This window comes from Macaca nemestrina, chromosome 12 (assembly GCF_043159975.1).
Source record: "Macaca nemestrina isolate mMacNem1 chromosome 12, mMacNem.hap1, whole genome shotgun sequence".
Classification (NCBI taxonomy): Eukaryota; Metazoa; Chordata; class Mammalia; order Primates; family Cercopithecidae; genus Macaca; species Macaca nemestrina.
Window position 1 is genome coordinate 118,875,804 of NC_092136.1, and position 20,531 is coordinate 118,896,334.

Here is a 20,531-nt window from a genome sequence, read left to right on the forward strand (position 1 = left end):
TCCTGCCTCAGCCTCCTGAGTAGCTGGGACTACAGGCACCCGCCACCATGCGCAGCTAATTTATTGTATTTTTAGTAGAGACAAGGTTTCACCATGTTGGCCAGGATGGTCTCGATCTCTTGACCTTGAGATCCGCCTGCCTCGGCTTCCCAAAGTGTTGGGATTATAGGCGTGAGCCACCACGCCCGGCTCAAAGAGTTTTCAAGGATGTTTTAAGGCTATATTCTGAGATTAAGAAGGAAACGTTAAAAACAGTTTTGGTTTTTTTTTTGGAGTGGGGATCTCCTGACCTCGTGATCCGCCCGCCTTTGCCTCCCAAAGTGCTGGGATTACAGGCGTGAGCCACTGCACCCGGCCTAAAAACAGTTTTATAAAACTGGATTTTATTATACTAGGAAAAAGATTAAAAATAAAATTTAAAAATGTTTCTTTTTTTTTTTTTTTTGAGACGGAGTCTTGCTCTGTCACCCAGGCTGGAGTGCAGTGGCCGGATCTCAGCTCACTGCAAGCTCCGCCTCCCGGGTTTACGCCATTCTCCTGCCTCAGCCTCCCGAATAGCTGGGACTACAGGCGCCCGCCACCGCGCCCGGCTAGTTTTTTGTATTTTTTTTTTTAGTAGAGACAGGGTTTCACCGTGTTAGCCAGGATGGTCTCGATCTCCTGACCTCGTGATCCGCCCGTCTCGGCCTCCCAAAGTGCTGGGATTACAGGCTTGAGCCACCGCGCCCGGCCTAAAAATGTTTCAAAATGCATTTTGATGCTATGCTAATAGGTTACACTTTTAGTGTCATATTTATGAAATCATTATTATATTAAACCATTCTTGCATTGCTATCCACAAATACCTGAGACCAAGTAATTTATAAAGAAATGAGGTTTGTGGCCTGGCATGCTGGCTCATGCCTGTAATCTCAGCACTTTGGGAGGCCGAGGTGGGCAGATCACAAGATCAGGAGCTCGAGATCAACGTGGCCAACATGGTGAAACACTGTCTCTAATAAAAATACAAAAATTAGCCGAGTGTGGTAGGGTGCGCCTGTAATCCTGATTACGCGGGAGGCCGAGGCAGGAGAATCGCTTGAACCTGGGAGGCGGAGGCTACAGTGAGCTGAGATCGCGCCAGTGCGCTCCAGCCTGGGAAACAGAGCAAAACTCCATCTCAAAAAAAAAGAGGTTTAATTGGCTCACGGTTCTGCAGGCCTCACAGGAAGCGTGGTGCTGGCATCTGCTCTACCTCTGATGAAGCCTTAGGGAGCCTTCAATCATGGCAAAAGGGAAAGTGGGAATAGGCTCGTCACATGGCAAAAACAGGAGTAAGCAAGTGGTGAGAGGTTGGGTTGGGGAGGCTTGCCACACACTTTTAAACAACCAGAATCTTTTTTTTTTTTTTTTTTTTTTTTGAGGCGGAGTCTCGCTCTGTCGCCCAGGCTGGAGTGCATTGGCCTGATCTCAGCTCACTGCAAGCTCCGCCTCCCGGGTTCACGCCATTCTCCTGCCTCAGCCTCCCGAGTAGCTGGGACCACAGGCGCCCGCCAGCTCGCCCGGCTAGTTTTTTGTATTTTTTAGTAGAGACGGGGTTTCACTGTGTTAGCCAGGATGGTCTCGATCTCCTGACCTTGTGATCCACCCGTCTCGGCCTCCCAAAGTGCTGGGATTACAGGCTTGAGCCACCGCGCCCAGCCCAACAACCAGAATCTTGTGTGAACTCAAAGCAAGAGTTCACACATCACAAGTGGATGGTGCTAAGCCATGCAAGAGGGATTCACTGCAATGACCCAAATACCTCCTACCAGGTCCCACCTCTAATGTTGGAGACTAGTTTTCAACATGAGATTTGGAAGGGACATATTTCCAAAACCATATCAATTGCCAAATCCAAATTCCCATATAGTTTCTTCTAAGAGTTTTATAGTTTTAGCTCTTAAGATTAAAAATAATCTTGTCTTATTTCTGATCTTAGAGGGAAAGTTTTCAATATTTTACTATGGAGTATGCTGTTAGCTGTGGGGGTTTCTGTTTTGTGAGACAGAGTCTCACTTTGTCACCAGGCTGGAGTATGGTGGCACAATTTGGACTCACTGCAACCTCAGCCTCCCGGGTTCAAGCAACTCTCTTGCCTCAACCTTTTGAGTAGCTGGGATTACAGGCGCGTACCACCATGCCCGGCTAATTTTTTTTTTTTTTTGAGATGGAGTCTCACTCTGTCGCCCAGGCTGGAGTGCAGTGGTGTGATCTTGGCTCACTGCAAGCTCTGCCTCCTGGGTTCATGCCGTTATCCTCCCTTAGCCTCCCAAGTAGCTGGGACTACAGGCACCCTTTTGAGAGCTCAAAAAAAAAAAATAAATAAATAAAAATAAAAAAATAAATAGCCTTGGTGACAGAGTAAGACCCTGTTTCAAAAGAAATGAATTTTTTATTTCTTTCTATGTTTTAATTAATTAATTATTTATTTTTGAGATGGAGTCTCGTTCTGTCACCCAGGCTGGAGTGCAGTGGCCGGATCTCGGCTCACTGCAAGCTCTGCCTCCCGGGTTCATGCCATTCTCCTGCCTCAGCCTCCCAAGCAGCTGGGACTACAGGCGCCCGCCACCTCACCAGGTTAATTTTTTGTATTTTTTAGTAGAGATGGGGTTTCACTGTGTTAGCCAGGATGGGCTCGATCTCCTGACCTCATGATCCACCCGTCTTGGCCTCCCAAAGTGCTGGGATTACAGGCTTGAGCCACCGCGCCCAGCCCCCCCCTTTTTTTTTTGAGACAGAGTTTCGCTCTTGTCGCCCAGGCAGGCTGGTCTCGAACTCTTGACCACAGGTGATCAGCCCTCCTCGGCCTCCCAAACTGTTGGGATTACAGGTGTGAGCCACTGTGCTGGGCCTTTTTTTTTTTTTTTTTTTTTTTGAGACCGAGTCTCACGCTGTTGCCCAGGCTGAAGTGCAGTGGCGCGATCTTGGCTCACTGCAAGCTCCGCCTCCCGGGTTCCCGCCATTCTCCTGCCTCAGCCTCCTGAGTAGCTGGGACTACAGGCGCCCGCCACCGCGCCCGGCTAATTTTTTGTATTTTTAGTAGAGACGGGGTTTCACCGTGGTCTCGATCTCCTGACCTTGTGATCCGCCCGCCTCGGCCTCCCAAAGTGCTGGGATTACAGGCTTGAGCCACCGCGCCTGGCCTTTTTTTTTTTTTTTTTAAGAGTCAGGGTCTCTGCCTCCCAGGCTGCAGTGCAGTGGTACGATCACAGTTTACTGCAGCTTTGAGCTCCTAGTCTCAAGTGATCCTCCTGCCTCAGCCTCCTGAGTAGCTAGGACTACTATTTTTTGTAGAGATGAGGTCTAGCTATGTTGTCCAGGCTGTTCTCAAACTCCTGGCCTCAAGTGATCCTCCCACTCCTGCCTCCCCAAATGCTGGTATTACAGCCATGAATCACTGCACTTAGCCCCGCCTTTTTTTTTAAGAGCACTTTTAGGTTCACAGCAAACTTGAGGGGAAAATACAGAGTTCCTGTATATTCCCTTCCTCCATACACTCACAGCTTCCCCCGTGATAAACATTTCACACCAGAGGTCTACAGGTGTTACATCTGAGGAACCTACATTGACACATCATATTTGCCCCAAGTCTACAGTTTCAGTTGTCTTGGTGTTGCACATTCCATAGGTTTTGACAAATGTATATGTACCCACCATTATGGTGTCATACAGAACTTTGGGAGATAATAAATTGTAAGTTCAGTGATTGTAACAAATGTACCACTCTGGGGGAGATCCAATATGTGGGGACAGGAGTTATATGGCAACTCTGTACTTCCTGCTCAATTCTGCTTTCTGCTGTGAATCTGAAACTGTCTAAATGTCATCCAAAAAAAAAAAAAACAAAACAAAACTTCCACATTCAAAACTTATGTGACTTGTTCAACTTTTATTTTTTTTATTTTTATTTTTATTTTATTTTTTTTTTGAGACGGAGTCTCGCTGTCACCCAGGCTGGAGTGCAGTGGCTGGATCTCAGCTCACTGCAAGCTCCGCCTCCCGGGTTCACACCATTCTCCGGCCTCAGCCTCCCGAGTAGCTGGGACTACAGGCGCCCGCCACCTCGCCCAGCTACTTTTTTGTATTTCTTAATAGAGACGGGGTTTCACCGTGTTAGCCAGGATGGTCTCGATCTCCTGACCTCGTGATCCGCCCGTCTCGGCCTCCCAAAGTGCTGGGATTACAGGCTTGAGCCACCGCGCCCGGCCGACTTGTTCAACTTTTAGAGAAGAAAAAAGACAACCTTCATGGTTATTGTTATTTTTTTTTGAGATGAGTCTGTCACCCAGGCTGAAGTACAGTGGCACGATCTCGGTTCACTGCAACCTCAGCCTCCCGAGTTCATTTGATTCTCCTGCCTCAGCCTCCCGAGCAGCTGGGACTACAGGCGGGTGCCACCACGCCCGGCTGACTTTTTGTATTTTTAGTAGAGACGGAGTTTTACCGTTTTAGCCAGGATGGTCTCGATCTCCTGACCTCGTGATCCGCCTGCCTTGGCCTCCCAAAATGCTGGGATTACAGGCGTGAGCTACCACACCTGGCTGGGCCTTCATGGTTATTAAATGTAAATACAACGGGGCTAGGCTCAGTGGCTCATGCCTGTAATCCCAGCACTTTGGGAGGCCAAGGCAAGCAGATCACTTGAGCCCAGGAGTTCAAGACCAGCCTGGGCAACATGGTGAAACCCCATCTCCACCAGAAAATACAGAAATTAGCCAGGTAGTCTCTGCTACAGGGTTGAGTGGGAGGATTGCTTGAGCCTGGGAGGTCGCGGGTGCAGTGAGCCAAGACGGCACCATTGCACTCCAGTCTGGGTGACAGAACACCCTGTATACTGTATACAACTGCTTAGATATGTACATGATTAGGCCGGGCGCAGTGGCTCAAGCCTGTAATCCCAGCACTTTGGGAGCCCAAGGCAGGTGGATCACTTGAGGTCAGTTCGAGACCAGCTTGTCCAACATGGCAAAATCCCGTCTCTACTAAAATACAAAAAAAATTGGCCGGGCGTGGTGGCTCACGCCTGTAATCCCAGCACTTTGGGAGGCCGAGGCGGGCGGATCACAAGGTCAGGAGATCGAGACCATGGTGAAACCCCGTCTCTACTAAAAATAGAAAAAATTAGCCGGGCGCAGGGGCGGGCGCCTGTAGTCCCAGCTACTCGGGAGGCTGAGGCAGGAGAATGGCGTGAACCCGGGAGGCGGAGCTTGCAGTGAGCCGAGATTGCGCCACTGCACTCCAGCCTGGGCGACAGAGCGAGACTCCGTCTCAAAAAAAAAAAAAAAAAAAAAAAAAAAAAAAATTAGCTGGGCATGGTGGCGGGTGCCAGTAATCCCAGCTACTCGGGAGGCTGAGGCAGTAGAATCACTTGAATCCGGGAGGCGGAGGTTGCAGTGAGCCTGGATCGCACTATTACACTCCAGCCTGGGCAACAGAGCAGGACTCAGTCTCAAAAAAAAAAAAAAAAAAAAGTTACCTAAAAATACCTGGGATATAGGAGTCCAAATAATGTTAGCAGTAAAATAAAACCAGTGTTTTGTTCCCATGAAAAAAATACATATACAAATCTCAACTAAGTCCAAAGTGTTAATAACATTTTGATAATTATTCAAACATTTTTGAGGTTTTCACTGTCACACATGCTGGAGTGCAGTGACACGATCATAGCTCACTGAAGCCTCAAAGTCCTGGGCCCAAGGGACCCACCCTGCAGCCTCAGTCTCCGAAGTAGCTTGGTCTACAGGCACACATCCCCACACTCAGATTTTTTTTTTTTTTTTTGAGACAGGGTCTCGCTGTTGCCCAGGCTGGTCTGGCCTCAAGCGATCCTCCCATCTTGGCCTCCCAAAATGTTAAGATGACAGGTATGAGCCACCATGCCTGGCCCAAAGTTTCTATTTAAAAATTTTTCTATTTTTAAAAACTCACGGCACAAAAACTGTAGAAAAGAATATTTTATTGAAATAGTTTCTCAATTAACAATGGAGCAAAGTACAACTTGACTCAAACCTGTCCAACCAGCATCAACTGCTACTGAAATAATTCAAACATACAGAAGAGGTGGGGGTGGGGTGAGGGGTGGGACCCTTAGGCCCCATCTCTGCCAATGTGGCAAAAAAAAAAAAAAAAAAAGGAAAAGACAAAATGACTGACACAGCCAGGTTCATTCTTGTCATGGACCTGGGGTGGCAGCCCTAGCTTCTGCTACAGACGGAATACTGGAGACGGGCTCCCTAGGCATAGGCATGGTGGGTCAGGGGTCCCCATCCTAGCAGAGCGATGCACAGAGGAAGGCCAGCCCTGACCCTCCTCCTTCATCCACAGGCCTGCCTCGGAGAGAGGGAGGTGGCATCTCTACATTCACGCCATGGTCTCTCCTTTCCCCAGGACCTTGGGATAGGGGCTCACAGTAGAAAGCACATTTGGTCAGCCCAGGGGTCAGGGGGTGAGGGAAAGGCTCTGTCTGGGAGGAGCAGAACAGCAGAAGAGAGGAGGAGGCAGGGAGTTACAGGAACCTGGGGTACCAGGCTGCTGGAAAGATGCAGATTATGACAGAGCTTGCAGGATGTGGGCACCCCATGCCAACCTCTCTACGTGGCTTTCCTCTTTGGAGAGGTGGTGGACTCCCTTCTTCACTGTGTCCCTCCCTCCTCTGGCCACTAGGGGTCGGAAATACGAGTGAGAATCCTTCCAGATTTACTTTCACCAATCCAGAGGTACAGGTTTTTAGGCAAGGGGCAGAGAACTGCCCAATTTGCAGCAGGAAGCCAAGGAAACCCAGGGGGAAAGAAGCTGGATGGGAACGGGGGAGGAAGGCTCAGGGAAAGAGAAGCCCGCAGAGGGAGGAAAGAGTACAGATAGGCACTCGGAAACCAAACCTGGTAACCGAGGCTCTGAAGACACTGGCCTGAAAGAATGCTGATCGCATGGTGGGAGAGGAAGGGAGGGAAGGAAGGATCACCAGAGAAGAGTGGAAACTTCCCAGCAACCCCAGATACCCTTCCCATCACCAGGACCCATCAACCACTGGCAGCCATTCTCTCCCTACCCACAGGCAAATTAAGACATAACAGTGATTTTTCCCAAATTTAGGGCCTATATGGGTAGGGAACAGGGAGTGGGGCTGGGGAAGAGAACAGGTTCCATTTTTAACCACAGAGGTACTGCAGAAGGAACCAGTGAGCTGTCTCTCTCTACCCCTTCTCCACACCTCCAATCACGGGTGAGAAAGGAACTCCAGCCGAGGGCAGGACCTACCCCTCCCCCCACCCTTGATGTTTAATAAATAGAAGTAGTGGGGGAAGGGGGTGGAGATGAATGGGAAAAACAGAGGTGGGCGTTATAGTTCGTCGTTCTTCAAAGGCCGCTTCTGTCCTGTCAATTGTTCTTTCTGTTCAGGTTCTGTTGGGAGTTTGGGGGAGCAAAGGAATCACGGCAGGTGAAACAGAGGAACCAACCCCAGTTCTTTGCAGAGGATTTCCTGAGACCCCACCAGGCTTCCCACTGTAGCCCCAGCACCACCCTCACCTGCTCCAGGACCTCCTAACTCCAAAGGCTCAGTGTCTCCTGGCTCTGATCCTGCTTTGGAAAGGAACAGGTTAGTCTCCTCAAAAGGGAAGAAGAGGCTAAGGGAAGGCTGGGCCAGTTTTTCCATGAAGAGCCACCTAGTAAATATTTTAGGATACATGAACCACATTTGGTCTCTTTGCCTACTCTTTTTTTTTTTTTTTTTTGAGACGGAGTCTCTGTTGCCCAGGCTGGAGTGCAGAGTGCAGTGGCGCCATCTTAGTTTACTGCAATCTCCGCCTCCCAGGTTCAAGGGGTTCTCCTGCTTCAGCCTCCTGAGTAGCTGGGATTAAAGGTGTGCGCCACCACGCCTGACTCATTTTTTTGGCATTTTTTAGTAGAGATGGGGTTTCACCATGTTGGCCAGGATGGTCTCGAACTCCTGACCTCAGGTGATCCACCCGCCTCAGCCTCTCAAAGAGCTGGGATTACAGGTGTGAGCCACCGCGCCCAGCCTTTTTTTTTTTTTTAAACAACCCTTTAAAAACGCAAAGGCCATTCAAGCTCATGGGCTGTCTAGAAACAGGCTGTGCCTGCCAGTTTGCCTAGCCCTGGGCTAATGCAACATCCACGTGCTCAACCATGGTTGCTCCAACTCACCAGTCTCTACTTTCTCCGGTTCTGAAATGGGCTCTGCATCTTCAGTCTGGCCTGGAAGGAAACCAGGGGTAAGACACAGCCTTAGGAGGGAAAGGAGGCCATCTCTCTGTCCAGCAGAACATGCAGCCAGGTACCCTGCCCTCACCTGCTGGAAGGATGACCTTCTCCCCCTGGTCACTGGCACTGGCATTGAGGGGTGGCTCTGCCCGGGTCCCATTCTTGTCTTTGGGCCGGGGCCGGGGCTTGGTAAACTTGGCCTTATTGAGCAGATACTGCACCTCTCGGTCCAGGGCCATCATCTTGGCCTCAATGTCTTTTGAGAGCAACACGGGCTTCTCTGTGGCGGGCAGCTTGGCCTGCTCGGCCAGAGTTGCATTCTTCCAGGCCTGTGGGTGAGACCAGGAGAGGCTCCGAGCTAGCCATGGAGAGAGCAGACATCTCTGTCCCAGATGGAATCACACCCTCAACCAGCCTCTTCCCTCAGACTGCAAATCACTGCCACCCCTGGCCTCAGTCCCATGAGGCTAACAGACTCCTCAGAAGGGTATTATAAAGGTTCTCCACAACGAAGTCCCAACCTGCATGTTTCTGGCTTACATCCTACTACTCTGGAGTGACTGCAACTGAACAAACCCCTTGAAAATTCCTTTTTTATTTTTATTTTTTGAGACGGAGTCTCGCTCTGTTGCCAGGCTGGAGTGCAGTGGCACGATCTCAACTCACTGCAACTTCCGCCTCCTGGGTTCAAACAATTCTCCTGCCTCAGTCTCCCGAGTAGCTAGGACTACAGGCACGCCCCACCACGCCCAGCTAATTTCTGTATTTTTTTTTTTTTTTTTTTGAGATGGAGTCTCGCTCTGTCGCCCAGGCTGGAGTGCAGTGGCCAGATCTCAGCTCACTGCAAGCTCCGCCTCCTGGGTTCCCGCCATTCTCCTGCCTCAGCCTCCCGAGTAGCTGGGACCACAGGCGCCGCCACCTCGCCCGGCTAATTTTTTGTGTTTTTAGTAGAGACGGGGTTTCGCCGTGTTAGCCAGGATGGTCTTGATCTCCTGACCTTGTGATCCGCCCGTCTCAGCCTCCCAAAGTGCTGGGATTACAGGCTTGAGCCACCGCGCCTGGCCTAATTTCTGTATTTTTAGTAGAGATGGGGTTTCACCATGTTGACCAGGATGGTCTCGATCTCTTGACCTCATGATTCACCTGCCTCAGCCTCCCAAAGTGCTGGGATTACAGGCATGAGCCACTGTGCTCGGCTGAATACTCCTTTCTTGACTCTCCACTTCTGAGCTGTGGCTCGAGTCCCCACACATCCAAAACAGTTTCTACTTCACATGCCACATCAGTCTCACCTAGCCAAACCCTGGACCATGTTCTGACCTAGGTCAAATCCCAGCCCCTCAAAGCAGCTTTTTCTATCCTCATGGCATGGGCATTTTGCTCCTCCAGTCTGATGACTCTTATGGCCATGGCTCTTGCTTGGGACTAATCAGATGTGGGCTCAAATACAAACATCTTTTGTTTTCAGATTAGATGCTAAGCCAGGAGGCAGGGGTTGCTGTGGATTCCTCTCTCCGCCTCTCCCACAGTACCTAGGATGGCAGCTAAGTATCTGGTTAAGTATTTATGAAGTGATTACCCAGGTCTCATTGATGACTTTCTCTAATGTTGTCATCTCCACCTCAGTGAAGATCTGGTCCATCTCTGGGATGAGCCTGGCCCCCCTGGAAGGCAGAAAGGAGACCATTAACTTCAGTGGGAGAGGGGTCTGGGGTGTGGGGAGTGGGAAGCTGGGAGGAATGAGAACCAGTGGCCTGGCAGGACTGCATACAGGGTTCAGGGGCTGCTTACTTGAGGAACATGCTGGAATGGTTGAGGAGATTATCGAGGGCAGACAGCCGTTCGGGCCACTTCTTGCGCTCCTCTACCCGAAAAAACAGCCCTTGGCACAGCTTCCTCAGCTCAGCCAGCTTCTCCTTCAACATCTGATGGATGTGGGATTGGGCAGAGGGGTGGAGGGACGACAGCAGAGCCTGGAGTCAGCCCCCTGTCTTTCTTTATGGGCTCAAGCCCCGGCTCTTCTCTCTCTCTCTGACCCTGGGAGAGGAAGGAGAGCTCCCATTCCACCTGCCATGTCCTGAGAGGCCCCTCACCACTGTGGTGGCTCCAACACCCTCATCCTCCAGCCAGGTGGATGCGGCGCTGAGCTTCCCAGAGATCTCCTCACGCTGCTCCTCTGTGGACACTTCCTGGTACTCGGGCTGGTACAGCTTGTCCTGGGTGGGGGACATGCAAACACATGCACCCGCAAGCCCAGGGGCAACGCCCGCAGAGCCAGGCATAAGCCCGCAGGGGCTGCTGCCTCCTGCCCACTGACCTGGGTCTCAAAGATGAACGCTTCCAAGCTGTTGGCAGCTTTTTCCCGTTCCTGCTTCTCCAGGTCTCGGAGTGTCAAGTCCTGAAGTCTACGGGACGAAGGAGGGGTAGGGATGAGGGAGAGAGCGAGTGAGAACTTGAGACTCTGGGTCAGACAGCCCTCCCTCCCAGGGCGCCATCCCACACCCTGCCCACCCTGCCCACACACGTACACACCATCTGTCCTCACTTACTTCTGCACCGACTGAGCCAGCTTATCCTCTGGCAAGTCAGGCAGGTCCAGAACGACCAGCTCCACCCCAATCTCCTCAACCATTCGCTGCTTCCTGGCAGGCTTCTGTTTCTTCTCTCCCTCTGGGGCTGGAGCGATGCCCTCAGGCCCTGCCTCTGCCTTCTCACTTGGCTTCTGGGTGGGAAGAGTCAGGGGTGTCAGGAAAAGCCTCTGCCCTCCTACATTCTCCATGGGGTCAGATACAAGGCAGTTGCCCGCTCCCTTAGTCTCTGGATCCACACTGGCCTTCCTCCGCCACAGCTCACCTGGGCCTCAGACTTGTCCCCATTTTCTTTTTCTGTGGCCTTTTCTCCCTCGGGGGCTGCATCTCCCTTAGGTTCAGGGGGCAGGGGCTGAGAGCCATCCTCCACCGGGGCCTCAGCTTCCTCCTTGAGCTCCACCTGCTCCCCAGGCTCATCCTTGCTCCCCTCTGCAGGGCTCTCCTCTTCCTCCTGGGAAATACCGCAGGCGCCCCACGGAATGATCAGGAGCAGAGCCTCCAGGCAGGCCTGGCTGAGCACCGCTGACCCCATGGGGGTTCCATACAGGTGACCGCTCTATGCAAATGGTCAATGGCCTGCTTGGACTGTGACAGTTTAGCTGGACAAAGGAAGAGAATCTGGAACAAGGGGAATGGGCCTTGGGAGCACCGGTCAAGAAACAGTTGAGAGCCCAGTAGATCCTGGGGAGTGAATGGTTAACATAACAGGGGCAGGTGTGGCCTACCCTCACCCCCTTCCTCTGCTGCTACCACCTGCATCCCCCACTGTCCTCCATGCTCCCCTGGCTCCATCCTGAACTCACCTGGACAGTATCAGTACCGTTCTCCTTGGCATCTGGTGTGGTACCGCCTCCAAACAGGCTGGAAATGGTGTTGCCAAGTTCTAGGGGGAGGAAAACCCAAAGACTCAAAAGGAGACCACAGCAGTGACTCCACCTTCTAACCCAAGGGCCATGCCCTGTCCACCACCCGAACGCTCACACATTCTCTCCCGTACACACATGCATGCCCATCTTACTGGTGAGAGTAGATTCCTCTTCTGGGCTGTCCTCCACTAGTGTCTCAAATACAGACTCCACCTGAAAACAGGTTCAAAATCAAGAAACACACAGGCTAATCCACCTGTTCTCCACAAACATCCTGCCAAAGTGGGTGTCTGCTTATGCACACTCCATGCTGTTGCAGGCCTAGTCTCTCAGCTGCCTTTTCTAAGGACTTGGGAGTTGGTTGCCCATCTCTTGATTAGGAGGCCTCCACGAATAGGGTCCCAGCTCCTCTTTCCCCAAAGAGCCCCCTACTTCTCCACTCAGTAATTGTATGAGCCATTAAATCCATATTCCCAGGTTTGTTCTTCAAAAACGGATTCCTGCCTGAGTACAGTGGCTTATGCTTGTAATCTCAACAGTTTGGGAGGCCAAGGCGGGTGGATCACTTGAGGTCAGGGTTTTGAGACCAGACTGGCCAACATGGTGAAACCCCATCTCTACTCCAAATAACAAAAATTAGCCAGGCGTGGTGGCGGGCGCCTGTAATCCCAGCTACTCAGGAGGCTGAGACAGGAGAATCGCTTGAACCCAGGAGGCGGAGGTTGCAAGACTGCGCCACTGTACTCCAGCCTAGACAAGCAGACTCTGTCTCAAAAAAAGTAGTAATAATAATAAGTGGATTCCTGAGGCCAGGCACAGTGGCTCCCACCTGTAATCCCTGTACTTTGGGAGGTTGAGGCAGGAGGATCGTTTGATCCCAGGAGTTAGAGACCAGTCTGGGCAACATAGTGAGACCCTGTCTCTATAAAAAGAACAAAAAAATTTAGCAGGATGTGGTGGCACATGCATATCATCTCACCTACTCAGGAGACTGAGATGGATCATTTAAGCCCAGGTGTTCAAGGCTGGAATGAGCTATGACTATGCTACTATATTCCAGCCTAAGTGACAGAGCCAAGACCCCATCTCAAAAAAAAAAAAAAGAGTGGATTCTTCAAACTATTCAACAGTTCCAAGAAATTTACAATGCCTATAAGCACTTATAGGCTATAAGGAGGTCTGCACCAGATCACTGCTTAGCTGTTTAGAGCCAACATTTTTCTGATTCCTAAACTTCTGGTTACCATATCCTAATGCCATGTGGAACCCACTTTGGAAATGGCTGGCAGGGCCTGAGCCCCTGCCCTGCACCCAGGGTCTCCTTTAGCTCTCACCCTATCTAGACTGAGCACGCCACTCTCATCCAGGTTGAAGTGAGCCTTGATGCCCTTGGACTCGTAGTCAGGATACTTCTTGAAGCTGTCACCCACCCCTTTTAGCTTCACTGTGGTCAGATTCTGGGAGCCAAATACCCTGGTTGGGGAGGAAAGAGGAGTTCAGGGGGACCCATTCCAGCCCATCTCCCCCTCTAGACAACATGGCCTCCTGGCATGAGGTGTCAGGGGCACTCCCCAAGGGCACACTCAGGAGGATGGATGCATTCTCCAGAGAAGTTGCTCATAGCTGCCCTGTTTCAGCCCTGCAGGCCCACATCCTCCCTCACCCCCAGTCCTCATTGTCCAGCAGCCACGCCTCCCTGTCCCTGGAGCTCCCATCCTGCACCCCCGCCCCTCACCGAAGATCTTCAGGCCCCAGGAAGCCCAGGTCACCGTAGTTGATGTGGAAGTTGAAATCATGGCTGTAGCGGTTAAAGGTGATGACTTTGCGTTGAGGGTAGGGCCCCATCCGAGAGAAAAGTACCCGTTTATTGTGCTTCAGGCTGTGAACCCCAGGCTCCTCCTCCACCTCCCTCGTGAACTCCACCTACACAGCAGGCAGACAGAGGCATACTGTTGCACACTAGAGAACCCAAGTAGGTTCTGGGGTAAGGATGGGGGTAGGGTGGGGAATACCTCTTAGCAGAAAGACAAAGGGATGAGACAGAGCAGACAGAAGGGGAAACCCCACTTGGGAGAGGTAAAGGGAGCTTGTCACCTGCTCAGTCAGGCTCACTCACCAGGATGGGGTAGACCACTGCATCTCGGACGACAAATGGCTTCACTTTAAAGGCTTTGCTGAGTGCAGCTGCCTGGTACACTGCCCCCATGGCAGCTGCTTCATCTGCATTGATGTTCTTCCCCAGCTCCTCCCTGGGAAAATCCCAAGCCTCAGCACGGCCTACCCTGGAGCATGCAACTGGGACTTCCCCCCTCAGCCCTCCAGCTGCTCAGCCCAAAGCTGTGCCCCAGGCAGAACTCAGCCCAGCGCTCTAGCCCCTAAACTCACTTGCCCACGGCCTTCAGCAGCACCTCCTGAACTTTGGGGACCCGAGTGGCCCCGCCCACCAGGATCACCTGCTCAATCTCATCCTGCAGTGGGTAAGAATGAGAGGTGGAACAGCAGACACTGAGTGCTCTTCCTCAGCACTGACTCGTCCCTTGACATCCCATGGGTTTCCTATGCCCTTTCCTACAGGGCATTCCCACCTTCCCCTACTCGCTCACCAGACTCATTTCAGCACTCTGGAGGGCCTGCTGTACAGGCCCAGGCACCCGCTCAAACAAGTCTGCACACAACTCCTCAAATTCCACACGAGTCACTTTTGCCTTGAAGTCCACATCATCCATCAGGCCTTCAATCTGGGGAAGGATGGGGACTGTCAGGGAGTTCTTGCCCAGGTCCCACTCTCTTGGTGAGTAGGATAGAAACAAAAAGAATAGGTCTTTGGGGAGGATGGTAGAGGGAGGAGCATGGGCCATGCCAGGAACGAGCAGTCTAGTTCAGTGGCAGGGTCCCCCACCCTCTACGTGGGACAAATATAGCCTCAACCAGCCACTTGTGGGCACCTGTGCCATGTGGTCAGCATTGGCACTGAGGACGGTTTTGAGCCGATTAGCCTCACGCAACAGCTTGGCCATGGCGCGTGGGTTCTCCCGCACATCCTTTGCTCTCTGACCCTTGCGCTGCTCATTGAAAAGCCCAGCCAGGTGTTCTCGAAGCCGGAGCTCCATCTCCAGGCCCCCCAGGGTGCGGTCAAATCTGTTGAGAAAAGGGAGCAGGGAAAAAAGTGAAGAAAACATGGGGTCCCCACATCTGCATAGGAGCCTGACTCTCATCCCCACATGGCAACTTTCCTTCATCTCAGGGGACCTTGTTCATCTCCAGTGCCCCATGTGTGGACACACACTCTGCCCTCAACGCTCTACAGCACAGCTGACACCTCACAGTGACCCTTCTTCCACTCATTCATTCGACAGTGTTTACTGAGCATTACTTATGTACTTCTCTCTGGGAATACAAATGTGGCAGCGGGGAGAGAGACAGGGTCCCTGGTATGGAAAAGTTGAATAGTCGCATAAATGTGAAATTATCACTATGTCACATGTTGTAAAGGTCAGGGGACAATGCCTGAAGAACATGCAGGGGGAGATTCAAGCTACTGAGGGAGGCCCAAGAACATGTCCCCTAAAGTGATGCTTGAGGCTGGGTGCGGTGGCTCACGCTTGTAATCCCAGCACTTTGGGAGGCCGAGGCGGGCAGATCATGAGGTCAGGAGATCAAGACCATCCTGGCTAACACGGTGAAACCCCTTCTCTACTAAAAAAAAAAATGCAAAAAATTAGCCGGGCGAGGTGGCGGGTGCCTGTAGTCCCAGCTACTTGGGAGGCTGAGGCAGGAGAATGGCATGAACCCGGGAGGCGGAGCTTGCAGTGAGCCGAGATCTCGCCACTGCACTCCAGCCTAGGCGACTAAGCAAGACTCCGTCTCAAAAAAAAAAAAAAAAAAAAAAAAAAAAAAAAAAAAAAGTGATGCTTGAACTGAAACCTGAAGGATGAGTTCAGTGCAAGCATCCCTTGAACTGAAGAGTTCAGAGTTCACTAGCTGGAGGGGAAAGAACATTCTAGACAGAGGCAATAATGTTCATAAAGAACTTGAAGTGGGAGAGTACATGGCAAGTTCCAGAGGAGGGCAAGCATCTGGGGCTCAAAGAGCGAGAGGGCTCAGGGCTCAGACAGGCTGCAGAAGGCAGGGTTGAGACAGGCGCAGGGAAAGTTTTGGAGCCAATGACAGGTTTTTAAAGAAACAGGTTAATGATCAGGTTGGATTTTAAGAAGAACCCTCTAATACGAAGAAAGAAGTAAAAGGAGACATCACCAGAAACAGGGAGATGTTTTTAATTCTGCAAATAAAAGCTGATGGTAACTTGGACTGGGTGGTAATGGTGAAGTCAGAAAAAGATGGCTTCAAGAAATGAGACAACAGGGCACATGTTCTCAGGATCTCCTGAAGGCTATGTCACAGGTCATAAAAATAAAAAAAATTAAAAAACATGACAACAAGAGTGGTAAATTATTTAACTGGAAATGACAAGAGAACAAAAACATGATTGAATCTGACACCCTACATATGGCCTGCAGCTCCATGGATTTCCTTAGAATACGTTTCGAAAGTTCATGTCTTCCAATTTTCCCAAACTGTCCTCCCCTGCACCCCAGCTTCCCCTTACTCTTTGTGAGTGGTCCCCTACAATGACTGATGGCTCAATCGGGAGAGCATTCCTGCAGCATGCAGGACAGCAAAGCAGTGTTTCTTCTCCAAGAAGAAACCCCTGACTTGAGGGTCTTCACAAGAAGCCCTCCCTGCCAAGTACCCACTTACCCTACTCCCCGGATCTGCAGCTGTGGCTGCATCCCAGCTTCCTTAGTCTTCACCATCTGGTAGGTCACAATGGTGCATACAGTGCTGCCCGAGCCCATGTCATAGAACATGATATTCTGTAGAGATATCAAGGCAACTGTCACAGGAACCTTTTCAAACTCCAGGGTGCCTGCCTGCCCACCCGCCTGCTTCCAAGGGGCTGTCTGACTCTTAACATAAAGCTAAACAGCTCCAAGAGGGACTGGGAGGAGGCTATTGGTACATTTTGCCAAGGGCCAGCCCATGCAAACAAGATGCAAAAGGGACCAAGTGGCCTCCGTCCTTAGATTCAGTCACCCTGCATGTCTGGTCAGGCCCCCCGGCTTACCTGGGCAGTGGTGTTGATATCTTTCCGGCGGAAGACACCATAGCTGAGGGCAGTGGCAGTGTTGTCATTGATGAGCTGCAGCACTTTGAGGCCAGCCATGCGAGCAGCCTGCAGCACAGCTCGGCGCTCGGCCTGGTTGAAGAAGACTGGCACGGTGATCACTGCATCCTTGATGGGCTGCTCTACAGATGACAATAGAAAAGAGTCCCACCGGCTCCACACCTTAGATGAGGGCTTCTAATCTCATCACTAATGACATTTTGGACGAAGTAATTATTTGTTGTGGGTGCTGTCCTGTGCACTATAGGACGTTTAGCAGCATCCCTGGCCTCTACCCACTAGATACCAGTTGCACCCCTTAGAAGAGACAACCAAAACGTATCTTCATATGTTGCTAAATGTTCCCTGGGAGGCAAAGTTGCCGCTGTTTGAGAACCACTGCCCTAGATCCTGGGGAGCCTGGCCATGAAGGGCCCCACCTTGACTACTCACCTGCAAAATCTTCAGCTAGAGAACGAGAGTAATTGAGAACCATGCCCAACACTTCCTCAGGTGAGAACTGCAGCTGCCTGAGGGGAGGGAAGGTAGTTGGAGCCAAGGAAAGTCAGGCATTAAGGCGGCACAATCAGGAACACACACCAATGAGGAGCCCAGCAGAGTTGCTGAGACCACCTTCCCCAACAGAACACTCACGGGCTGATCTGAAAGTGCACAGTCTGCCTCTGTGGGTCGAAAGTCAGCTCATGCTCCGGGAAGCGGGCCTGGTAAAGAGCTACGTGGGGGTTATCTGCCTGCTTCCCCAGGAGGTGCTGGAAGTAACGCAGCGTAGCCTTTGGATTCTTAATGGCCTGAGGGGTGAAGAAGGAGCAGAGTATTAGGCTCCCAAGTCCACCATTACCTACCTCTTACATCACAGAGACTGATAAGGAAACAGACTCCAGGGGCTGCCATCTCCTCTCCTCTGCCCACCACTCTGGTGGGAACTGCTAGCTCTGGGAAGGGGGACTGCTAGCTCACCATGCTTGCTGCACTGTCTCCAAAGAATCTTTCATTTTCTTTCAGGGTCACAATCACTGGGGTTTTCCTCCGAGATTCCCTGAGGAAAAGAGACTTTGGGCCCAGGTGCCTGCAGCAGAAGGACTCAGAAGCCTCGACACTCACACACATTTAACCACTCAGACGCCGAAGTCTGCTGTGGGCACTATGACGAACACATTCACACTTGCAGCCCAGACTCCCTCGTTCCCCACCCTTAACACAGGAGCCACCCTCACTTATTCAAGACAATTTCCATGGGCACTCCAGGTTTGACGATGGCCACCTTCATGGACTCACTGCCCAGGTCCACAGACATCACTGCCAGCGTATCTGAAGGGAAAAGAGGTTTGTCAGTTAGCTCTCCCTTCCCCCACCTTCCTGAGACCCCCCTCTAATCAAAGCATACCACTTTCCATAGGTAAACGAAGATGGCAAAAGACAAAAAGGTCTGGACCTAACAACTCAAGAGACTTCTGACCAAGAGCCCCAAGCCCGCTTCCCATCACGCATCCTTCAGTCATCATTTATCCATTTGCTCCCTCTACTTGGGTACATACCACTCAGTGCCAACAGGTCTGCCAAGAGCACAGCCACCAAGGCCCAAAAGACTCGCCTCCTCGGCCTCTGCCTCCTAACTTTGACTGTCATTGTGCCCCTGGGGGAGGCGAAGAAAGAAAACACTTCAAACTGGATGCCCGGAGTGAAGGAGACAGAACCACATCCCAGAACGGAGAAGCTGTAAGATTCATACCTACTCCATTCTTACCCAGGGCAAAGCAGCCTACTTCTCCCCCTCTCCCTCCTGATGGGTACTAACCACTCTCTAATCATCCCAGCAGCGCCCACACAAAGGCCCAAGTGAAAGAGCATGGGTCCTCAGCTATGCCACATCCCTAAACAGAGAAGCTAACAGGACAAGACGAAGGAGACCCGAGCCTTTCATCCACCACACAGGCAGTGAGTGCCGCACCGCAGCACTGTGCCTGTTGTCAGACACCTGGGGTGCGGCCAGGGATCCCCGCCCAGGGCACAACCACCTCCCCACACCTGGAGCTCCCCCGCTGGCGGGGAAAGCCAGGCTGGGCCTGGACGGGAAGAGAAAGGTAATGACGTTGGGGGTGACTAGGATGGAGGAAAGGCCTGTCTCCTCCTCGGCATCCCTGCGGGTTGTCCCGCCCCCTCCCTTTCCCCACCTCACTCCCCGGCCCCGCTGTGCCCACAGACGCAGTGCCAGGGGCGGTAAGGTTCCCCGCCCGGCAGGTATCCGGTACCCGGTGTTCACCTAAGCCTCACCTGACGAAGGCGGCGGCTCCCACTCCCGGAAACGGATCCCGCCCGTCCCAGCGCGTGGGGACAGACCGGGGGGCCGAGCTGCGAGCAGCCCGGTGCGAGGCCGAGTGCCCGGCGTCCGCGCGGCCCTCCCTTGCGCTTCCGACCCGCCCCCGGAGCTCGCACGCTGTCTCCCCTAGGAGGGGTGGCTGGCCCGCACCTCCATCCACCCCCGCTACCTCTTGCCTCCGCTCCTGCGGCCCCAGCTCTGGGACAGACGCCACACGAACGTACCCACGAGGCCGGCAGCACCCCCGACCCGCGCCCTTCACAACTCCCCTCGGTTTGCAAACTGTTACATTAGCCACCAACCTCTTGGCGGCGTCTCGCGCACCAGCCGGCCCCGGACGCGGCGCGCGCTCATTGGCGCCTCGGCCGCCCGGCCCTGCACCGCGCGCCCGGCCCCGCCCCTGCCGCCCCGGCGCGCGTATCCATTGGACCACGTCCCAGGCCCCGCCCCCCCTTTGCCTGCCTTGTCCTAGGGGCGGCGGTGGGGACCAGCCACCGGTTGGACAAAAACCGCCGGCGTCGGCTCGGGATTGGACCACGTCACGGGGCCACCGCGCTCCACTCCTTCCTCCCTACCGCCGGCCCCGGGGCGACGGCGGGACCTTTTCCGGCGCTGGATGCTTCGCTGCCGGGGTTCGGGAGTGACCCGCTCCTGGAGCCCGTCGGGCGCACTGCAGTCCCGCACTCGGGGCTTTTCTTCTGGTCACCTGGAGAGCCCGGCCAAGGAATGGGATGACAGGCGTCCCGTCCGCAGCCCTGCGGAGGAGGCGCTTGCCTGCCGGTTGGTATTGAGGTGCCCTAGGCTTTAGATAGACGTTGGAGAATGGCTGTGCCTCCAACTGAGTCCGCCGCAACCCCCTCTGTTTTACTGAGGAAACTGAAGCCACAGAAAAAGATGTTTGTTGATGAGTCAGAGATAACCGATGCATTCGTCGCAGAATTTGGCCTAGATTTCTTAGGTTAAGCCCCACTCATTTGTATAAGAATATTCCAAACTTTTGCTACACGCAAAAGACACTTTTATTTGTGAGGCTATAGTTGGTTGAGCATGTGTGCACCTTCTCCTATTTCTATTCTATTAAATCTTGTGAATATTTCTCTACTCTTTAGCTGTTTCTGCCATAGAATGACAGAAGCACCTCACTACCTTCTCTTTTAATTTACAGCTCCATAGAAATGTGCGCAGTCGCCCGGGCGCGGTGGTTTACGCCTGTAATCCCAGCACTTTGGGAGGCCGAGGCGGGCGGATCACTTGAGGTCAGGAGTTCGAGACCAGCCTGGCCAACATCGTGAACCCCCGTCTCTACCAAAACTACAAAAATTAGCTGGGCC

At 52.5% G+C, this 20,531-nt stretch overlaps 1 protein-coding gene and 1 long non-coding RNA gene across 10 annotated transcripts in view; one reads left to right on the top strand and one right to left on the bottom strand.

The window, feature by feature from the left end:
• The window catches only part of LOC139357606 (uncharacterized), a 17,856-nt gene extending 8,056 nt beyond the window's left edge, over positions 1–9,800 (top strand). For 2 of the 3 annotated variants that reach the window (XR_011611109.1, XR_011611111.1), the window contains exons 2-3: positions 7,420–7,618; positions 9,713–9,800. This is a non-coding gene — a long non-coding RNA (uncharacterized lncRNA). Of the gene's footprint in view, positions 1–5,762; positions 5,886–7,419; positions 7,619–9,712 lie in introns of those variants that run through there. The other variant, XR_011611110.1, reaches the window with a different exon arrangement.
• LOC105476386 (hypoxia up-regulated 1) lies at positions 5,961–19,608 on the bottom strand. Of its 7 annotated transcripts, none has more exons than XM_011732269.3 (26): positions 19,503–19,608; positions 18,419–18,516; positions 18,098–18,191; positions 17,841–17,919; positions 17,517–17,671; positions 17,316–17,392; positions 16,824–17,005; positions 16,457–16,572; positions 14,644–14,836; positions 14,302–14,436; positions 14,084–14,166; positions 13,815–13,947; positions 13,434–13,621; positions 13,033–13,171; positions 11,851–11,911; positions 11,636–11,715; positions 11,098–11,283; positions 10,794–10,966; positions 10,562–10,649; positions 10,338–10,460; positions 10,036–10,169; positions 9,824–9,908; positions 8,333–8,573; positions 8,188–8,238; positions 7,549–7,599; positions 5,961–7,422 (listed from the first exon to the last, which is right to left on the bottom strand). In XM_011732269.3, exons 2-26 carry the CDS (start codon positions 18,507–18,509, stop codon positions 7,361–7,363), a joined length of 3,000 nt encoding a protein of 999 aa, XP_011730571.1. In that variant the 5' UTR covers positions 18,510–18,516; positions 19,503–19,608; the 3' UTR covers positions 5,961–7,360. The 7 variants fall into 7 exon arrangements, with proteins under 7 accessions (XP_011730571.1, XP_011730567.1, XP_011730570.1 ...); XM_011732265.3 differs by having other exon boundaries at positions 7,549–7,602; XM_011732268.3 differs by having other exon boundaries at positions 19,370–19,556.
• Between the last annotated feature and the right edge of the window lie 923 nt (positions 19,609–20,531).

Coding starts and splice junctions, on each gene's coding strand:
- LOC105476386 (XM_011732265.3), bottom strand. CDS start 18,509: ATGACAGTCAAAGTTAGGAGGCAGAGGCCGAGGAGGCGAGTCTTTTGG. Junction 14,837..16,456: donor CTGCAGATCCGGGGAGTAGG/GTAAGTGGGTAC, acceptor TTTTCTCAACAG/ATTTGACCGCACCCTGGGGG. Junction 10,650..10,793: donor CTGGCTCAGTCGGTGCAGAA/GTAAGTGAGGAC, acceptor TTCGTCCCGTAG/ACTTCAGGACTTGACACTCC.